Raw genomic sequence first — 21,126 nt, 5'->3', positions numbered from 1 at the left:
AGGTTTACAGAAAAATTGCAAAGATAGTACAGAAAGTTTCTGTATATCCCTTACCCAGCTTCCCTAAATGTTAACATAACCATAGTACATTTGTCAAAGCTAAGAAATTTACATTGGTAAAATGCTAACTTAAACTACAGACTTTATTCAAATTTTACCAGTTTTTCAACTTATGTCCTTTTTCAGTTCCAGAATTCAGTCCAAGATCCCACATTGCTTTTTGTTGCTATGTCTCCTTAATTTCCTGTGACAGATGTGACATTTCTTCAGTTTTTCCTTGTTTCTCATAATCTTGAAACTTTTGAATAGTAGCGGTGAATTATTTTGTAGAATGTTCCTCAATTTATGTTTATCTGACATTTTCCTCTGGTTAGACTAGGGTTATAGGTTTTTAGGAAGAGGAAGTGCCCTTCTCATCCATGACATCACAGGGCACATGATGTCAATATGAGGTGGTATCTGCCAGATTTCTCTGCTGTAAAGTTTCCATGTTTCCCTTTCCACTTGAAAATGAGTCACTAAGATCAACACACAATCAAGGAGAGGAGAATTAAGCTCTAACATCGGGAGACAGGAATATCCACATACATTATTTGGAATTCTGTAAGAAAGATTTGTCCTGACTGGGCGTGGTGGCTCACGCCTATAATCCCAGCACTTTGGGAGGCCGAGGCAGGAGGATCACGAGGTCAAGAGGTCAAGACCATCCTGGCCAACATGGTGAGATCCCATCTCTACTAAAAATAGATAAATTAGCTGGACATGGTGGCACACACCCATAGTCCCAGCTACTCGGGAGGCTGAGGCAGGAGAATCGTTTGAACCTGGGAGGTGGAGGTTGCAGCGAGCTGAGATCATGCCACTGCACTCCAGCCTGGGTGACAGAGTGAGACTCTGTCTCAAAAAAAAAGAAAGAGAAAAAAAAAAGAAAAATTTGTCCCTTCTTCCCATTTATTCAGTCATTTATTTCTCATGGGTGTGTATTTTATTCTTTAAGTTATAATCCAATACTATCAAATTGTTCTGGTTTTAACCATCTGGAGCTCTTTTAGGTTGGCTTTTTTGTCCCTTTGACATGCCCCATCCTTTTGAATTTTGAACACTTCCTTACTTTCTGGCCCTACAAGATGCTCCAGGCTCATCCTGTATTTTTCCTTGCTCCAGAACTAGTATCAACCATTTCTCTAAGGAACCCTGGTTTCTTTTATTCTAGAATGATAGTTAGAAGCCAAGATCTGGGTGCTAGGTGTGTCCTTTGCTAATGGAATACCACTGGTTCTAGGCCTTTTCAACAGACAAAGGTAAAAAGTACATGTATGACTATTAACCTGTATATACACACACATCTATAATCCTGTATCTATCTATCTATTAAAATACCTCTGACCCTAATCCAGCACCACAGGGTTCATTCTAGCATCCCTTCCCTTGCTTTTTTGCGACTTCTTACTCTGAAAGTGAGAAACCTGGCTTTCATTATGTACATTTTATTCACTTATTTGTTTAACCCTAGTATAAATATAATATAGTTTTAGAATTACTAACCCATACCCCTGTGAGAAACTTATTTACCAACTAGAGTGCAGTTGGTATTGTATAGTCTTGTCTTTAGCCTTACAGTAGCCACTCAAAACAGTTTTCCAAAGTCCTGAGGTCAGCTCCTTTTTCCCTTATCCCCTTCATTGAAGTATTGGCACACATTTATAATACTGTTAGATTCATTTGTCACAAGCTGCATTCCATCCTTGGATACCATGACATCTTGGTTAATTTTTTAAAATTTGCATACAGTAACATTCATTTGGCATGAGTTTTGATGAGTGCATTAAGTCCACCACCCTGTTTATCACCCCAGTACCATAGAAAACAGTTCTCCCTAAAAATTTCCCTTGTGTGGCCCCTTTAGTCAGTCAACCACAACTCCTGGCAACTGATTTGTCTCCTATCCTTATGATTTTGTCTTTTCCAGAGTGTCCCATAAATGGAATCATACAATATGTAGCCTTTTGAGTCTGGCTTCATTTATTAAAATGCATTTGTGATTCAGCCTTCTTGCTAGGTGACTCGATAACTTGTTCCTTTTTTTTTTTCTTTTTTCTGACAAAGCGTCTCGCTCTGTTGCCCAGGCTGGAGTGCAATGGTGCAATCTTGGCTCACTGCAACCTCCGCCTCCTGGGTTCAAGCGAGTCTCCTGCCTCAGCTTCCCAAGTAGCTGGGATTACAGGTGCCTGCCACCACACCCAACTAATTTTTGTATTTTTAGTAGAGATGGGGTTTCACCATGCTGGCCAGGCTGGTCTCGAAGTCCTGACCTCAGGCAATCCACCCGCCTCAGCCTCCCAAAGTGTTGGGATTACGGGCATGAGCCACCGCTCCCAGCTAACTTGTTCCTTTTTATTGCTGAATAGTATTCCTTGTATTGATGTACCAGTTTGTTTTTCCATTCCATTATTGGACATCCTGCTTGTTTCCAGTTTTTGCCAATTATGAATAAAGACACTATAAACATTTGTGTGTTTTTTTAATTGAGGTAAAATATACATACATAATTTACCATCTTTGCCATTTATAAGTATACAGTTCAGTGGTAATAAATACATTTACATTCTCTTTTTTTCTCCACATTCCCTCTCACCCCACCGTCCCCTTTTCCAGCCTCTGATAACCACCGATCTACTCTCTATCTTCACGTGATCCACTTTTTTAGCCCCCACATATGAGTGAGAGCATGTGATATTTGTCTTTCTGTGCTTGGCTTATTTCACTTAACCTAATGGTCCCTAGTTCCACCCATGTTGTTGCAAATGACAGGATTTCATTCTTTTTATGACTTAATAATATTCCATTGTATAAATGTAACACATTTTCTTTATCTATTTATCTGTTGATGGGCCAGTTTCATATTTTGACAGTTGTGAATAGTGCTGCAGTGATCATGAGTGCAAATATCTCTTTGACATATTAATTTCCTTTCTTTTGGATCTGTACCTAGTTGTGGAATTGCTGGATCATGTTGTAGTTCTATTTTTAGTTTTTTGAGGAACCTGCATTGTGTTTAGGTTTTTGAGTGTACATAACTTTTAAAATCACTTGGGTAATGTGCTAGCATTTAGTATTGTCAGTTTTCTAATAGGTGTGTCATGGTATCTCATTGTGTTTTTTAAATCAACTTTAAATTTTGGAATAATTTTAGATTCACAGGAAAGTTGTCAAGATAGGCCAGGCGTGGTGGCTCATGCCTGTAATCCCAACACTTTGGGAGGCCGAGGCAGGAGGATTGCTTGAGCCCAGGAGTTCAAAACCAGCCTAGGCAACATAATGAGACTTTGTCTCTACAAAAAGGAAAAAAAAAATGAGCCGAGCATGGTGTCACGCGCCTGTTGCCCCAGCTACTCTGGAGGCTGATCTCAGGAGCGAGGCAAAGATGCCCTCCATCACTATTCTGTAAGTGTTCAGTCTCACCATTAGGAATGATGTAAGGAGGCTGGGCGCGGTGGCTCATGCCTGTAATCCCAGCACTTTGGGAGGCCGAGGTGGGTGGATCACTTGAGGCCAGGAGTTTGAGACCAGCCTGGCCAACATGGTGAAACCCCATCTCTACTAAAAATACAAAAAATTAGCTGGGCGTGGTGGCACTTGCCTGTAATCCCAGCTACTCGGGAGGCTGAGGCAGGAGAATCACTTGAGCCCAGGAGGTGGAGGTTGCAGTGAGCCAAGATCGCGCCACTGCACTCCAGCCTAGGAGACAGGGCAATACTCCATCTCAAAAAAAAAAAAAAAAAAAAAAGAATGATGTCAGTGGCTGGGTGCAGTGGCTCATGCCTGTAGTCCCAGCACTTTGGGAGGCCGAGGCAGGTGGATCACTTGAGCCCAGGAATTCGAGACCAGCGTGGGCAACAAGGCAAAGCCTCATCTCTACAAAAAAGTACAAAAATTAGCTGGGTGTATGATGGTGTGTGCCTGTGGTCCCAGCTACTTGGGAGACTGAGGTGGGAGGATCACTTGAGCCTGGGAGGCAGAGGTTGCAGTTAGCTGAGATCACACCACTGCACTCCAGCCTGGTGGGGAGTGACCTAAGGAGATCCTGTCTCAAAACAACAACAACAACAAAAAAAAAAAAAAAAATGATTGCAGGTCTAGGCACAGTTGCTCATGCCTGTTATCCCAGCAATTTGGGAGGCCAAGGCAGGAAGATTGCTTGAAGCCAAGAGTTCAAGACCAGTCTGTACAAAATGAGACCCCCATCTCTTAAAAAAAATTAAATTAAAATTTTAAAAGGATTTATATCAGTTGTAAGTTCTCTCTCTCTCTCTGTCTGTCTGTCTCTCTCCCTCCCTCCCTCCCTCCTGTAGTCCCAGCACTTTGGGAGGCTGAGGCAGTGATTCTCCTGCCTCAGCCTCCCGAGTAACTGGGATTACAGGCATGCACCACCATGCCCAGCTAATTTTGTATTTTTAGTGGAGACAGGGTTTCCTGATGTTGGTCAGGCTGTTCTCAAACTCCTGACCTCAGGTGATCCGCCCGCCTCAGCCCCCCAAAGTGCTAGAATTACAGGCGTGAGCCACCATGCCCAGCCGTCAGTTGTAGGTTTTCATACATACTTTTTTTTTTTTTTTTTAAGGCGGAGTTTTGCTCTTATTGCCCAGGCTGGAGTGCAATGGCATGATCTCGGCTCACCGCAACCCCGGCCTCCTGGGTTCAGGTGATTCTCCTGCCTCAGCCTCCCGAGTAGCTGAGATTACAGGCATGCACCACCTTGCCCGGCTAATTTTGTATTTTTAGTAGAGACGGGGTTTCTCCATGTTGGTCAGGCTGGTCTCGAACTCCTGACCTCAGGTGATCCGCCCGCCTCGGCCTCCCAAAGTGCTGGGATTATAGGTGTGAGCCACCGTGCCTGGCCCAGGACATAACTTTGTTTAATGTGTGTTTCTGTTTAAAGATACATTATTTAGTATATACTGTTGATTCATTAACATTGAACTCACAGCCAACAGCACTAGAACTCATGCTGGAGAAAAGCTTATCTAACACATTGTCTCCCGAGGCACAGCACAGCCTTCCTCAGTTTAGGAGCCATTAGATAGCACTTCAGCACTGCGTTTGGGGGCTGTTTTATTTTATTGGAGACAGGGTCTTGCTCTGTCACCCAGGCTAGAGTGCAGTGGTGTGACCGTAGCTCGCTGTAACCTCAAACTCATGGGCTCAGGTGATCCTCCCACCTCAGACTCCCAAGGAGCTAGGACTACAGGTGCACTCTACCATGCCCAGCTATTTTTTTTTTTTTTTAACATAAAGGAGACAAAGTCTTGCTTTGTTGCCCAGGCTGGTCTTGAACTCCTGGGCTCTGGTGATCCACCCAACTCAGACTCCCAAAGTGCTGGGATTACAGGCGTGTGCCACCACACCCAGCCCCCAGCTATTTTTCTTTAAACAATATTGTAGAGTTGGGGTCTTGCCGTGTTACCCAGGCTGATCTCGAACACCTGGCCTCAAGCAATCCTCCCTCCTCAACCTCCCAAAGTGCTGGGATTACAGGCATGAGCCACTGTGCCTGACCTAGGGGATATTTTAAACAGGCAAAATCACCAACAAAAAGCACAAAAATGTGAAAAATATGGCACTACCTAGACTTCACAAAGGACACTTTCTTATAGTACAATAGCTGAAACAAAAAGGCGGAGTGTCACCTTGTTCAACCTCAGCTGGGAGCACACACGTCAGGCAATGCAAATTTTTTGCCACTGTGCATGTCCACAAATAACCATGAAAGCACTGCAAGCATTGATTTGGGGAGTTACAAATGAATTTTAGCAAGTAGGTAAATTTGAAATGAAGGGATCTGCATATAATGAGGATTGACTATATTTGTTATTCAACGTTACAATTTTTCCTTTAAGCACTGCTTTAGGTGCATCTCACAAATTTTGATATGTTGTATTTTCATTTTTATTTAATTCAGAGTTTGGCAAAATATGGCCCACTGCGCGCTTTAATAAATGAAGTCTTATTGGAGCACAGCCACACTCATTCTTTTTTTTTCTTTCTTTTTTTTTTGAGATGGAGTTTTGCTCTTGTCACCCAGGCTGGAGTGCAGTGGCATGATCTCGGCTCACAGCAACCTCCGCCTCCCGGGTTCAAGCGATTCTCCTGCCTCAGTCTCCCGAGTAGCTGGGATTACAGGTGCCTGCCACAACGCCCAGCTAAGTTTTGTATTTTCAGTAGAGATGGGGTTTCACCATGTTGGCCAGGCTAGTCTCAAACTCCTGACATCAGGTGATCTGCCCGCTCAGCCTCCCGAAGTGCTGGGATTACAGGCATAAGCCACTGCACCTGGCCACTCATCCTTTTATCTATTATGTTATGATACACAAAGCCTGAAATATTTCCTGTCTGGCCCTTTACAGAAAAAGTATGTTGACCCCTGATTTAGTTAAAAATATTTTTTAGTGATCCACAGATTATTTAGAAGTATAATTGTTTAATTTCCAAACATTTGGGGACTGTCCAAGTATATTTCTATTATTGATTTCTAAATCCTGTTATGGTCCAAGAATGCGCATTTGTATGATTTCTGTTTTCTTTATTAAAATGTGTTTTATGGCACAATATGGCTTATCTTGGTGAATAGTCTATGTGCATCTGAGAAGAATGTGTAATCTGCTGTTGCTTGGTTGAATTTTCTATAAATGTCCACTAGGTCAAGTTGGTTGATAGTGCTATTCAGGTTATTTGTATCCTTGCTGATTTTCTGCCTACTTGTTCTATAAATCAATGAGAGAGGAGTGTTGAAGTCTCCAACTGTAATTGTGGATTTGTCTGTTCTCTTTTCAGATCCTGTCAGGTTTTGTCTCATGTATTTTGAAGCTCTGTTATTATGTGCATACACATTTAGGATTGTTATATCTTCTTGGAGAATCTTTCATTATTATGTGATGTCCCTCATTTTTTTTTTAAGAGAGGGGTTCTTGCTCTGTCACGCAGTCTGGGGTACAGTGGTGCAGTCATAGCTCACTGCAGCCTCAAACTCCTAGGGCCCAAGTAATCCTCCCACCTAGGCCCCCTGAGTAGCTGGGATTACAGACACAAGTCACCATGTCCGACTCTGATGTCTTCCTTTATCTCTAATAGTTTTCCTTGTTCTGAAATCTACTTCATCTCAAATTAATATAGCTACTCTAGCTTTCATTTGGTTAGTGTTTCATTGTAAAGATTTATCTCTTTTCTTTTAGCTTATCAAGGCTGTATATTTAAAATGAGTTTTTGTAGACAGCATGTAGTTGGTTTTTGCTTTTTAATCCAGTCTGTCAGTCTCTTTTAACTGCCATATTTAGACCATTCACATTGAAAGGGATTATTGATACAGTTGGATCAAAATCTCTCATCTTGCTAGCTGATTTCTACTTCATTTGTTCTTTTTTTCTTATTACCTCTTTTTCTTTTTAGCAATTTTATAATTCCACTTAATTTCCTTTATTGACTTATATTTATACCTCTTCTTCAAAAACTTACTTAATGGTTATGTTGGGTTTTACAGCAAATATTTTTAAATAATTTGAGTCTACCTTCTAATATTACACAACTTCACCTGTCATCTAAGGACCTGATAACATTATATTCTTAATTCTTCTTTCTCATCCCTGTGTCATTATTGTAATATATTACTGTTGTATATGCTATAAACACCTAATACATTGTTAATGTTATTGCTTTGAACTGTTTTTTTGTTTGTGTGTGTGTTTGTTTGTTTTTGAGACAGGATCTCACTTTGATGCCCAGGCTGGAGTGCAGTGGCTTGATCTCGGCTCACTGCAGCCTCAACCTCCACAGCTAACATGATTCTCCTACCTCAGTCTCCCGAGTAGCTGGGACTACAGACATGCGCTACTACGCCTGGCTAATTTTTGTATTTTTTTGTAGAGATGGGGCTTTGCCATGTTGCCTAGGCTGGTCTTGAACTCCTGGGCTAAAGCAATCTGCCTGCCTCAGCCTCTCAAAGTGCTAGGAATACAGGGGTGAGCCACTGTGCCTGGCCTGAACTGTCACTTATTTTTAGAGCAATTAAAAATAAAAATATAGATCATACTTTATAGGCAGTTTTAGAGCAGAGGAATGTCATGGTCCTTTTAAAATGTAAATCCTGTCACTGGTTGCTTTAATGGGGAAGCAAAGAGACCAGCTAGGAGGCTGTTGCAGTAATCTAATTGAGACATAGTGGCTTGTTCCAAGGTCATGTTAGATAACTCAGAAGGGTTCACTAGATAAGACATCCAGAAATCCTTTTTGTCTGCTTCAGAGTCTCACAATTTTTCATGACAGCTGAAATATTTAGATCTAAAGCTACCACGAACTATCTGAATAAGATGTTCATATTAAAACACTAAAAACATGACCAGTAATCCTTGATGACCTCATAGTTCAGTTAGAAATAATCACAGTAATTGGCATCATCATTAGATAGAGGGACAAATAGTAGTGTTTAACAAGTGCATTGTCAACATTTTAATTTTTAAAAAATTTACTTTGGGAGGCTGAGATGGGCGGATCACGAGGTCAGGAGATCGAGACCATCCTGGCTAACACAGTGAAACCCCGTCTCTACTAAAAAATACAAAAAATAGCCGGGCGAAGTGGCGGGTGCCTGTAGTCCCAGCTACTTGGGAGGCTGAGGCAGGAGAATGGCGCAAACCCGGGAGGCGGAGCTTGCAGTGAGCTGAGATCCGGCCACTGCACTCCAGCCTGGGCGACAGCGCGAGACTCCGTCTCAAAAAATAATTAAAATAAAATAAAATAAAATAAAATAAAATATAAAATAAAATAAAATAAAATATTTAGTAGTGCTTAGTAAGTGCATTGTCAACATTGTAGGTTTTTAAGGGTTTTTGTTCGTTTAATACATATGAAAAGAATGCATAAACAAAGAATTGAGACATGCGAAAGCATTGGTTCAACACTAATGAAGCTACAATAATTAGGATTTGGAAAGGTGGAAAAGATTGCCTAAACATTTTTAAAAATTGGAAACTGCAACCAAAATAAGCTGATAAAAATCCCTATTAACACTTATGAATAGTCTTCAGACTCTTCCCAGGATTTTTATTAAACTAGAGAGCCTCACCTGGCTGCTCTAGGATTCTTCATATGCAAAACAGAAATAAGGGGATTCCCCTGACAGTTCCCCATGTTGTTCTTTTCCCCACCCCCACCCGACCCTGAGCTTCTTAATGAAGCAGGCCTCCATCCTCCTAACTTGAGAGGATGTGAATCATTCCACAGATGTCTGTCTTCTAGCACCACCCCTCATATTTCCTCTACATACCAGGTCTTCAGTTGTGTTCCAGGAACACCATATACTACTGAGTTGCAAATCTATGTCAAGCATATAAGACAAACATTTAGTCTTTTTAAATTTAAGATTATCCACACGTTAATCAAAACGAATGCATTTGTCCACTTTTTTGTTGGAAAATTATTAGGTCATTTATTGGAATTTATCATATTCTAGTCAAAGAATATCAATCAAGTTTTATACCTGAGTAATTCTACCAAGATTTTATTTCTAAATTCTAGATTACATGTTCTTTATAGAAAGACTGTAACTTTTAATAATAAATGTCTAACTGAAATACACACACACACAGTATTTCCTTGTAGTGATGAAACCATATTCTACCTTAATTCAACTTTCTACCTTGCAAAACTGGAAACCCTACATTTATTATCAACTTTTTCTTTTTAGTTCAATATTTATTAGGTTTAAAGTACTTTTAAAACTCTCTTTGCAAATTTCTGAATGTACTAAAAGTAGAGAGTACAGTGACCCCCATGTGTACCCATCACCCAGTTTCATCAACTTCTTGCCATACTTAAAAAAAACTCATTGTTTGCTAAAACATTTTAATCAAATTGATTCATCCTGTCATTTCATCCCTAAATATTTCATTATCTTAAAAATGTTTTTTTAACTACAGTGCATTATCACATCTAACAGAATTAACAGTAATTCCTTAATATCCTCTAATGCTCAGTCCATATGCAAATTTACCTACTTACTAAAATAATTCTTTGTGTTTTTACGGTTGTGATCCAGATCTAAAATAGACCCACTTACTGTATTTGTTTTTTTTTTTTTTATCGTCTATCACTCTTAATCAAAAACAGGTGCTCCCCCTCTACTTATTTCTTGCCTTTGTCTTGGGAAAGAAGCTTAGTCAATTATCTTATAGTATTCATGAGGTTGTTTAATTCGTTCCTCCATATTTCTTGTAGATTAGAAGTTAGATCAAAGCCTTGTTTACATTCAGGTTTAGCTATTTTTTAATTTTAATTTTTTTTTTTTTTTTTTTTTTTGCCAGGAACACATAGATGGTACCGTTTCCTATTGCATTAATTGAGAAGGCACATAATGTTTGATTGTTGTACTTTTAGGGATACTAAGATTTAATGGTTGGGTTTACACGGTGACAACGTTATCTTTTTATTGTAGAGTTTCCTGCAGTCTTCTCTGTGGATGCTAAAACCATTGATGATTGTTGCCTGAACCAATTATTTTAATAGGTGTTGCAAAATGACTGTTTTCTGTATTTTCTTTTCTTTTCTTTTCTTTTGGCAAACTTACTTTCTAATCTTGTCACTACCTCTGCATTTATTAACAGATGTTAACAACTCCTTGTATATCAGAGCTGTTTGGTTAACTTGAAATATGCTTTATGTCAGAAAAGCAGAATAAATAAAGAGAAAAATAAGCATCAATTTTCAGAGTAGTGAATTGGTGCCCTAGCAACCGCCATTGGTATACAGTGAATTTTGTTTCTCTCTTCTTTTTTTATTTTCCTTAAAAACATCTGGTAGTAAGGAGGATCTCTCTAAGTATCGTTATGAACTCATGACTTTTTATATATTAATACATTTTAATAAGTTAAAGTCATTATTCCTTTTGTCTCACTATGTCTCATCTTTGGCCATTGGGAGCTCCTTCAGGCTGGCTTCTGTCTCCTTTTGATATAACCCCACTGGCCTTTGATAGCTTCTTTACTTTTTGGCTGAAGAAAATATTCCACATTGATCTTAATCCATTTCTTGCCCTAGACATGGAATCATCTATTTTTCTAAGATTAGTTATTTTTAGTGGGGAATGATATTTAGAAATACATGTTAGGTGCTGTGTATTACGGGGTTGTCATTTCTTTTAAGCTTTTTCAGTGGACATAGCTGGAAACTATGTATTTTTAAAAAGGAAAAGATCATGAGTTTACATTGATATTTCTAAATTAAAAATTAAGATTTTAAGCTTTTCTTTTGCAAGGTTAGATATTTTATTACAATGTGTTCTTGAACTCCTGGCCAGGGGTGAAGGCAAGAGGATTGCTTGAGGCCAGGAGTTTGAGACCAGACTGAGCAACATAGTGAGACCCCATATCTTTTTGTTTGTTTGTTTGTTTTGGAGACATGGTCTCACTCTGTTGTCCAGGCTAGAGTGCAGTGGTGTGATCATGGCTTGCTGTAACCTCAAACTCCTGGGCTCAAGTGATCTTTCCATCTCAGTCTCTCGAGTAGCTGGGACTACAGGCCTGCAACCCTGCACCCAGCTAATTTTTTTATTTTTTGTAGAGATGGGGTCTTGCTTTGTTGCCTAGGCTGGTCTTGAACTCCAGGGCTTGTGATCCTCCTGCCTTGGCTTCCCAAAATGCTAGGATTACAGGCATGAACCACCGTGCCCAGCCGTGAGACTATCTCTCTAAAAAAATTTTTAATAAATTTGTAATGAAGTATACAGGAGGATGTGCATAAATTATATGCAAATACTATACCATTTTATTAATATATAAGGGATTTGAGCAACCAATGGAACCAATCCTATGCAGATACCTAGGGACCACTATATCCTGCCTTATGTGTATTTGTTGCCTGTATTATATCACAAGCCTTCAAGGAAAAAAAAAATTACAAGCCTTCAGTTATCTTGATGCCCAATGTAGTGTAATCTTTTCTTTCTCATTCTTGTACCTTGTACTGCAGCACACAGTTACATTCAATTTAATGTTTCATATTCATTCACTCTAGTATTTCATTACTTAGTACTTTGTTCTATGTTGGTTTGTATTTGCTTAATGGGTTTATGTCTTCTTTCAATACATTTGTAATTTCCTGGAGATCAAGACTTTTCCATCACTGTAGGAGGTTTTTAATGTTTTCAAATTAATGTATGAGAAAGGAGGCACAAATATTATATTAAAAGGATTAAAAAATAAAAACTTTGTCTATGTTTCTAGAATGTAGCTTTGAAGACACACACTCAAGGAAAATACTTTCAGATAGTCATTACTTTTTGGTGCCTGACCTCAATTCTTATTTGGTTTAGCTTCATTATTGGTGGCCTAGAACTTGGCTGGTAAGTAGGAGAGTTGGAAGCAAGGCTGGCTGCCTGGCAAAACCTACTTATGTTGACTTGGATTGCTTTTGATCTTATTTGCTATTTTATCAACTATTTTTATACTCCTAAATGAGTAGAATTTCTGTGGTTTTTATAGAAGAATGAGAACCAGAAAAGCCAGACTATTTACAACACTTTAAAAATGTGACACTAGTCCTATAATAGTACTGAAGCTACTTGTTATGAGACTGTGTTAATTTGTTTTATGATTAGCGTAGGAAGAAGCAGCTGAGGTGATATGTCCCATCTGTCTGCTTTCATCTTCCTTCCCTTTCACCCTCAAAGAAGATGCTGGAGATTCTTCAGGGAAGGATAAAAAGATTAAATTTAGAATATATTTGTATTTGTGTTAAGAAAATGTTTCTTGGGTTTGCTTATAGGTCCTGTTATTGCCTTGGAGTTTAATGGAGATGGTGCTGTAGAAGGATGTCAACTTATTGTAAACGAGATATTCAATGGGACCAAGGTACAAGATTTTATTGACTGTATTTCAATCTAACCTTTCATTTCATCTCCTGTTCCTTACAGTCAAATAATACTTTAATACTTTTGTCCCTAATGTTGCTTGGAATTTTTGTTTTGTGTGTGTGTTTTTTTTAAAAACAGATCATGATTTTTAGAACCTTTCATAAATAATTGGGAACTAAGCTGTGATTTTTTTTCTTGCCAAACTAAAACTTTAATTGTTTAAAATAATTTAAAAATAAGAATCTATTTATTAAAAACCTTCTATAGTATATAAGTTTCTAAAGTAAAAAGTCTCATCAAATGTCTTTTCAAGTCTTTGCATTTTTAAAAATACTGATACGTTGAAAATATTTTATTTCTAAGATTATAGTCTTTAGATGGATGATCCTGTTGCCCAGGGTTCATTTTTACTTGATTCAGTAATGCTTCACCAAAAATTGAACTTCAGGTATATATAGAAATCATCACATGTAGGCATTTTCTAAATATATTGATGAAGTTGCTGTATCTAAGAATTTCAGACATAAATAAATTTAAAACCAAACATAGATTACATTAGCAAATCCATAATTGACTACTTTTTGATAAATACCTTGGAGGACATTTTGGTTTTGCCATCTGATTTGGCTTATGATTCCTTGCATTTACAAAAATTAAAGTACTTTGTCTTTGATCTCATTTTATCCTCACAGTAGTACTAAGGGAGAGGGAAAATACCAGATTGAATAGAAAAGGAAACTGAGAGATAAAATGGTTATAATTTGGACTTTTAGAGCTGAATGATTTAGAGATTATCTAATCCAGCTTTCTCATTTTACAGGTGTAGTTACTGAGCCCACAGAGGTTTATTAAATTGTCAGCATCATACGCTAGTTTATGATAAAGCTAGAATAGAACCCCCATCTGCTCTAATTCCTTGCTGACATTTGTAAAAGCTACTTTAGAAGGGTTTTATTGAGTATTGCTTCATTGATGTTTAGCAAATAGCTTATTTCAAAATAGTAGGCTGGGTGTGGTGGCTCACACCTGTAATCCCAGCACTTTGGGAGGCTGAAGCAGGAAGACTGCTTGAGCCCAGGAGTTCAAGACCAGTCTGGGCAACATAGTGAGACTCTACAAAAAGTAAAACAAACAAACAAACAAACAAAACAACTAACTAGGTGTGGTGGTGCACACCTGTAGTCCCACTTACTTGGGAGGCTGAGGCAGGAGAATCACTTGAGTCCAGAAGTCTAGCTGCAGTGAGCCACTGCACTCCAGCCTGGGCAACAGAGCAAAACTCTGTCTCAAAAATAAAATTAAATTAAATTAAAATAAAATAAAAAATAGTAATATATCTTTAGCAGCTTTGAAAGGGATAATCTCAAGTTTTGCTGCTCAGACTACTGAGATTATTATTAGAAAACAGAAGAAACAAGGATTTTTTTAAGTGACTCTTATTCAGTAGCTTTCAGAATATTGAGTGTTGTAAAAGTCCAGATGTAATAAAATACAACTCAAGATTATGAAAGCAGAGACCTTAATTATATAAGTGCTTCCAAAAGAGCTTAATTTACATTATAGCTATTCAAACCGTATTACATGAATTCTAAAGAAAATCTACAGATTAAATATTGTCATTATAAATGATGTACTTGAACTTCTTTTGAATAATTAGCTTGGGACTTTGTTCCGTGGAGAACATGGGCTTTGGCATTCTGAAGTACTTGGTACTTATTTTTTTTTTTTTAATTTTCTATTTAAAATAGATGTTTGTATCAGAAAGCAAGGAGACGGCATCTGGAGATGTAGACAGCTTCTACAACTTTGCTGATATACAGATCGGAATATGAAGTGCAATGTGGAACCAGGACTTGGTATTAAGCCTTTCCCAACTTGTGAATATAGAATTTGATAATATACTTTTGTGTATTAGCAATGGTTTTTACTAATGCTAAAACTGTTAAAGTTTATTTTTTAATAAATTGTTGACTATTACATCATTTACTTGAGGTTCAAAAATAATTCATTTTAAATTAAGTAGTTTTAATCAGCTTAAAAGCTATTTAACCCACTTTAATAAGCTTGCAGTTTTGCTTCTCCACATATGATATTCTTATTAGAAAATAGAAGTAGCTAACAGTTTATTATTTTAATCCTATTTAAATGTTCTTTCAAATCTCTAATAATGTAAACTTTCCTCAGTGCTCCATGATACTTTTTTTTTAAGACTACATTTCATTGCTTATTTTACCTTTTTCAATTTAGAGGGATTTGTTACTAGTTGATGAATTAGAATGAACCTATGCACATTTTTATGTACACATATCCAGTTATATAATTGCTTCCTAGTTGCATTATATGGCAAATGAGATTTTGTACATAGAGTTGACATGAGACTTTGTAAATTGAATTTTTTAAAGAAATAGGCATTTGATAACCAGCTTGGCAAGTAACTCTACTAACAGATGTTGGTATAGCTATTTAAAGACTACTTTGTAAGTAGTATGATTATTTGAATAAATTCCACATTGTTTAGTTTTTTAACGCAACTGCTATATGACTCTTCTGCTTCCTGGTAAGAAAAGGTATATGCAATACTAAAACTATAGAAGCCCAATCACCAGCAGTTTTTAAAAAGGTGGTAACTTGTATTAGCTCTTGCGGGCTATCAAGAGAATTAGAACAAAACCTTGTGACTTTTAGGTAAGAAATAGGCATGATGATAAGCTATGCAGATTATTAAAAAGCTTGATACATTTAGTTTTTCATTAGATATGCCATTCATATCAAGTAATGTTCAAGTATGATAAAATTATTTTGGTTGCTTTAAAGCACTGTTTCCCAAATCTACCTGATCATAATAATTTACTAGGAAGCAGAGGAGAGCTACTTGTTTAAAAATCCACATTCTTGGACCCAGTCCTCAGATGCACGGATTCAGTCTTCAGGGGAAACTGTTTTAAGCGGTATGTTGTAATCTAAAGTAATTGGTTCAGGAGGTGTCAATAGGTTGAACTTGTGAGAAGGCGCTGAATCTGCCATCCGCATCACATATAGCAGCTATTATGAAATCAGCTTTCATAGGCCTATTTTTAAAAGGAATCTGAAATTTAATTCTATTTTGATAAAACAAAGACTGCAAATAACCACTTATAAACATTCCTATGATTGTTACTAAAATGTATTTTCATGTTTAAAATGTTTTTGGATATTTTTGGGTTAATAACTACTACATTGAATTGCATGTTAAGGTGCAAAAATAATACATTAAAAGATTTTCACTTTAAATTAATTAGTAATATTGAGCGCTCACCCTGTGCGTGGCCTTGTGCTAACCATTAGCACTGCATCATTTCAATTCTTTTATAAGGGCATTCAATACTACAAAATCAATATGATTTCATAAGGTGCAAATAAAAGTTGGTGACAGATTTAATATAATTTTGATCACAATTTACAAATGATCTTTGCAAATAGTGGTCAGAGGGCATTAGTTTTTCCCTTAGTTAAGCTAAATTAAAGGGACTCCATCCTGTTATGATTATTATTATTATTATTTTGAGATGGAGTTTCACTCTTGTTGCCCAGGCTGGAGTGCAATGGCGTGATCTCGGTTCACCACAACATCTGCCTCCTGGGTTCAAGCTATTCTCCTGCCTCAGCCTCCTGAGTAGCTGGGAATACAGGCATGTGCCACTATGCCTGGCTAATTTTTGTATTTTTAGTTGAGATGGGGTTTCTCCATGTTGGTCAGGCTGGTCTCGAACTCCTGACCTCAGGTGATCCGCCCACCTCAGCCTCACAAAGTGCTGGGATTACAGGTGTGAGCTGCTGCGCCTGGCCATGATGATATTTATTAAACACCATTATTCACATTTAAAATAATAACAATACTTTTTGTTTTTCAAAAATAAAATGCAATGTTATATAAAGCTATAAACTGAGTTCTTTATGATATTTGAGCAACAACAACTCAGGAATATAACATATAAGGGAGATGTTAATTTAAAATTTTCCACTAAACTTACTATCTATTAACCAAAGCTTAAAATTTTGTATTCTTCAGTTAGATAAGACCTTTTACCCATTTAATTTGTCTTTAAGGACAGTCATTTGGCTTCTGAATGTTTGAAACGATTTTAAAAAATAAGTAGTGCTATGGTGGTTATTTCTATAATTCTAACATTCGATAGTAATCAGAATGTATTACATTTCATTTCTGAATAGCTTTTGAATTTATTAAAAATTATTAACAAGGAAAAATTGGTAATTTTATGTTTAAATATTATATTAGCTTATTTCTCTTGCATTAATAGTACTGCTGTTTTTGTTTTGCTTCTTTATATTTATGTCTAGCTTTTATATGTAATTTACCTAGTTTATAAAATGTGATTTGTAATAAATGTTAAAATGAAAATGACTGCAATGGTTTGGATATGGTCTGTTTGTCCCCACCAAAGCTCATGTTGAAATTTGATCCCCAGTGTGGCAGTGTTGGGAGATGGGGCCTAGTGGGAGGTGTTTGAATTATGCAGCCCAATCCCTCCTGAATGGCTTGGTCCTGTCTCTAGAGAGACTGGATTAGCTCCCATGAGAGTGAGTTGTTATAAAGCAGGGTTATAAAGCCCTCAGGGTTTCCTTCTGTTTGCTAATGTCCACTTCCCCATTAACCTTCTTCACAATTTTGTGATGTAGCACAAAAGCCTTCACCAGAAGCCAGAGCCATGCCCTTGAACCTCTCAGCCTACAGAACCCCTTTTCTTTACAAAGAACCTCTTTTCTTTAAGAGAGCCTACAGAACCTCTTTTTTTCTTTTATTTATTTTTTTGAGACCGAGTCTCCCTCTGTCACCTAGGCTGGAGTGCAGTGGCGTGATCTCGGCTCACTGCAACCTCCGCCTCCCAGGTTCAAACGATTCTTCTTCCTCAGCCTCCACAGGCACATGCTTCCACAGGCACATGCCACCATGCCCGACTAATTTTTGAATTTTTAGTAGAGACGGGGTTTCGCCATGTTGGCCAGGCTGGTCCCGAACTCCTGACCTCCAGTGATCCACCCGCCTTGGCCTCCCAAAGTGCTGGGATTACAGGCATGAGCCACCTTGCCCGGCCCAGAACCTCTTTTCTTGATAAATTACCCAGTCTCAGACATTCTTTTATAGCAACCTGAAATGGACTGATAAAATGACTTACCACTAAGAGCACTCTATAACATGCATTTACTCATACATGTGCCAAAACTTGACGTAATTTTTTAAATATTAAATGTAAAATGCTCTAATCTACATTTTATGTTAATGAGATATGAGCTGTGAGCTGTGTGTGTGTGTGTGTGTGTGTGTGTGTGTGTGTAAGACGCTGGAGCAATGTGAAGGAAGTAGAAAACCTATTTTAATCTGAGGAATTTCCAATATAATGCTTCTTTTGTTTAAAGGAATTTTACTTTGAATTTTATTATGAATGGATAGTAAGATTAGGTATTTTTCTCTTCCATATTTAACAAAAATAGGGATACACTTTCAGGTTTATACAAATGGACCTTATTTTAAAATTACAAATTTTCCAGTCTTTTGTACCCAACTTCTCCCTCTCCTAGCCCATAAATCAGAAGGACTGAAACAACTGCAGATTGATTAGTTTTTAAAATAACATTTATCATTTTTATAAAGGTTCTGTATGTACACTTGCAGCATTTGGAGCACTAAGAAAAAACATGCATAAAACAATAACAAAAAAATTTTTTTATTGGATAACTCTTTAAGTAGTGACAGCCTGGATTATTGGATAATTTTTTTTTTTTTTCTGAGATGGAGTTTCACCCTTGTTGCCCACGCTGGAGTGCAATGGCATGATCTTCGCTCACTGCAACCTCCGCCTCTTGGGTTCAAGTGATTCTCCTGCCTCAGCCTCCTGAGTAGCTGCGATTATAGGCGTGTGCCACCATGCCCAGCTAATTTTTGTGTTTTTAGTAGAGACAGGGTTTCACCATGTTGGCCAGGCTGGTCTCAAACTCCTGACCTGAGGTGATCTGCCCAACTCGGCCTCCCAAAGTGCTGGGATTACAGGCATGAGCCACTGCCCCCAGCCAGATTATTGGATAATTCTTGATGTTTAAAATTTGTTTTTCTCATTTAAAAGGGACATACTTAGCTGTTTGTTGTTGTTATTGCTGTTGTTTTGGAGATGGAGTTTCACTACGGAGTGCAATGATGCAGTCTCAGCTCACTGCAACCTCTGCCTCCTCAGTTCAAGCAACTGTCCTGGCTCAGCCTCCTGAGTAGCCAGGATTACAGGTGCCCACCACCATGCCCGGCTAATCCAGCTATTTTTTGTATTTTTAGTAGAGATAGGGTTTTACCATATTGGCCAGGCTGGTCTCAAACTCCTCACCTCAACTGATCTGCCTGCCTTGGCCTCCCAAAGTGCTGGGATTACAGGAGTGAGCCACCACACCTAGCCATACTTAACCATTCTCTATAGGAAGAGAAAGTATTATAATTAGGGTATGATCACTCCTTCAAAACTCATTCTAGAAAATATTTTATCCTTCAAAACTACAACACGAAGAAAGCTAAACTTCATTTGAATTTTCATAATAGAAATCTTTTTTGTGAAAATGGAGTCATTCACTGTTGACTTTTTTGGTAGATGGGGTAGGGTAATAAGCCTTTAAAATACTTCACTACTTTCCTTATATATTTTGGTTCTTAGTGGCAAGCTCCAGCAAGATGTTCAGAAATGGCCATTTCTTCCTTTTCTAGTGTTTTAGTGCTTTCCTGGTGAGGGCTGTTTCTCACCTATAAAAACTGTGAGCATAAGTCATACACAGCCCCACCATTCTCACCTTGGCTTGGATCCTCCCTCTGGGGCCTGCCTTTACTCTTTCAGTTTTATCTGGTCCACTCCTAATTGGACTAATGAAAATTAAATTGCAAATTGTGTGACAAGTAATTAACTGATGTTTGTAAAGTGCCTTGAAAATGAAAGGTACTTTATAAATATTAAGCATTATTGTGCTGAGCAAAATGAGTAGAGTAGGACTCCCCGCTTATCTGCTGTTTCACTTTCTGTGGTTTCAGTTACCTGTGGTCAACCAACAGTCTCAAAATACTGTGAGTACAGTATAAGAAGATATTTTAAAAGATACCACCTTCACATAACTTTTATTACAGTATATTGTTATAATTGTTCTGTTTTATTAATCTCTTACTGTGCTTAATTTATAAATGTTATATGTATGTATTTATGTAGGTATATAAGGAAAAATCATAGTTTATATAGGGTCTGGTACTATCCATGGTTTCCGGCATCCACTAGGGGTCTTGGAATGTATCGCTGCCAATAAAGAGAGACTTCTATATGGTATTCTTTTAAAGTAGTTCAGCTGTGAAGCCATACACCCGGCCACAAATAGGCAACTGAATAGGAAAAAACAAGTGCAAGATGCTGCTAAGACTTCCTGCGGTTTGGGCCAGGCACAGAGGCTCACGCCTGTAATCCCAGCACTTTCGGAGGCCGAGGTTGGAGGATCACTTGAGGTCAGGAGTTCAAGACCGGCCTGGACAACAAGGTGAAACCTTATCTCTACTAAAAATACAAGACTTACTGTGGTTTTCCTATTGATTGATGTACTTTCATTTGTCAGATGTATGTTGGTTTATTAGGTGAACTGACAGGACCTTTTATACTTTTTATTTATTTATTTATTTTTTGAGATGGAGTTTTTGCTCGTTGCCCAGGCTGGAGTACAATGGTACGATCTTGGCTCACTGCAACCTCCGCCTCAGTTCAAGGAATTCTCCTGCTTCAGCCTCCCAAGTAGCTGGGATTACAGGCACTCAACACCAAACCCAGCTAATTTTTGTGCTTTTAGTAGAGATGAGGTTTCACCATGTTGGCCAGCCTGGCCTCGAATTCTTGACCTCAGGTGATCCACCCGGCTTGGCCTCCCAAAGTGCTAGGATTACAGGCATGAGCCACCGCACCCAGCTTAGAACCTTTTATACTATTTCACCCTAACTTCTAAACAGATCTTATGTTAAATATTTTAAAATTTGTCTCACAGTAATCTGGTTTTAGGATCATGTAGGGTTTGGACATTTTTAATCCCTCATTTTACTGATGAGGAAGAAAATTGAGGCTGGGCACAGTGGCTCACGCCTGTAATCCCAGCACTTTGGGAGGCCAACGCAGGTGGATCACCTGAGGTGAGGAGTTCAAGACCAGCCTGGCCAACGTGGTAAAACC

General features: G+C 38.1%; 1 protein-coding gene across 1 annotated transcript in view; it reads left to right on the top strand.

Annotated features, from left to right (window-relative positions):
- RP2 (RP2 activator of ARL3 GTPase) overlaps positions 1 to 17,297 on the top strand; it is a 44,311-nt gene extending 27,014 nt beyond the window's left edge. The window contains exons 4-5 of the mRNA XM_003917623.5: positions 12,811 to 12,896; positions 14,647 to 17,297. Coding sequence (XP_003917672.3) covers positions 12,811 to 12,896; positions 14,647 to 14,730 — 170 coding nt within the window. The 3' untranslated portion in view covers positions 14,731 to 17,297. The remainder of the gene's footprint in view (positions 1 to 12,810; positions 12,897 to 14,646) is intronic.
- Positions 17,298 to 21,126: the final 3,829 nt, after the last annotated feature.

The sequence above is a fragment of the Papio anubis genome, chromosome X (assembly GCF_008728515.1).
Source record: "Papio anubis isolate 15944 chromosome X, Panubis1.0, whole genome shotgun sequence".
Lineage (NCBI taxonomy): Eukaryota > Metazoa > Chordata > Mammalia > Primates > Cercopithecidae > Papio > Papio anubis.
This window is presented reverse-complemented; position numbering and strand designations above follow the sequence as displayed.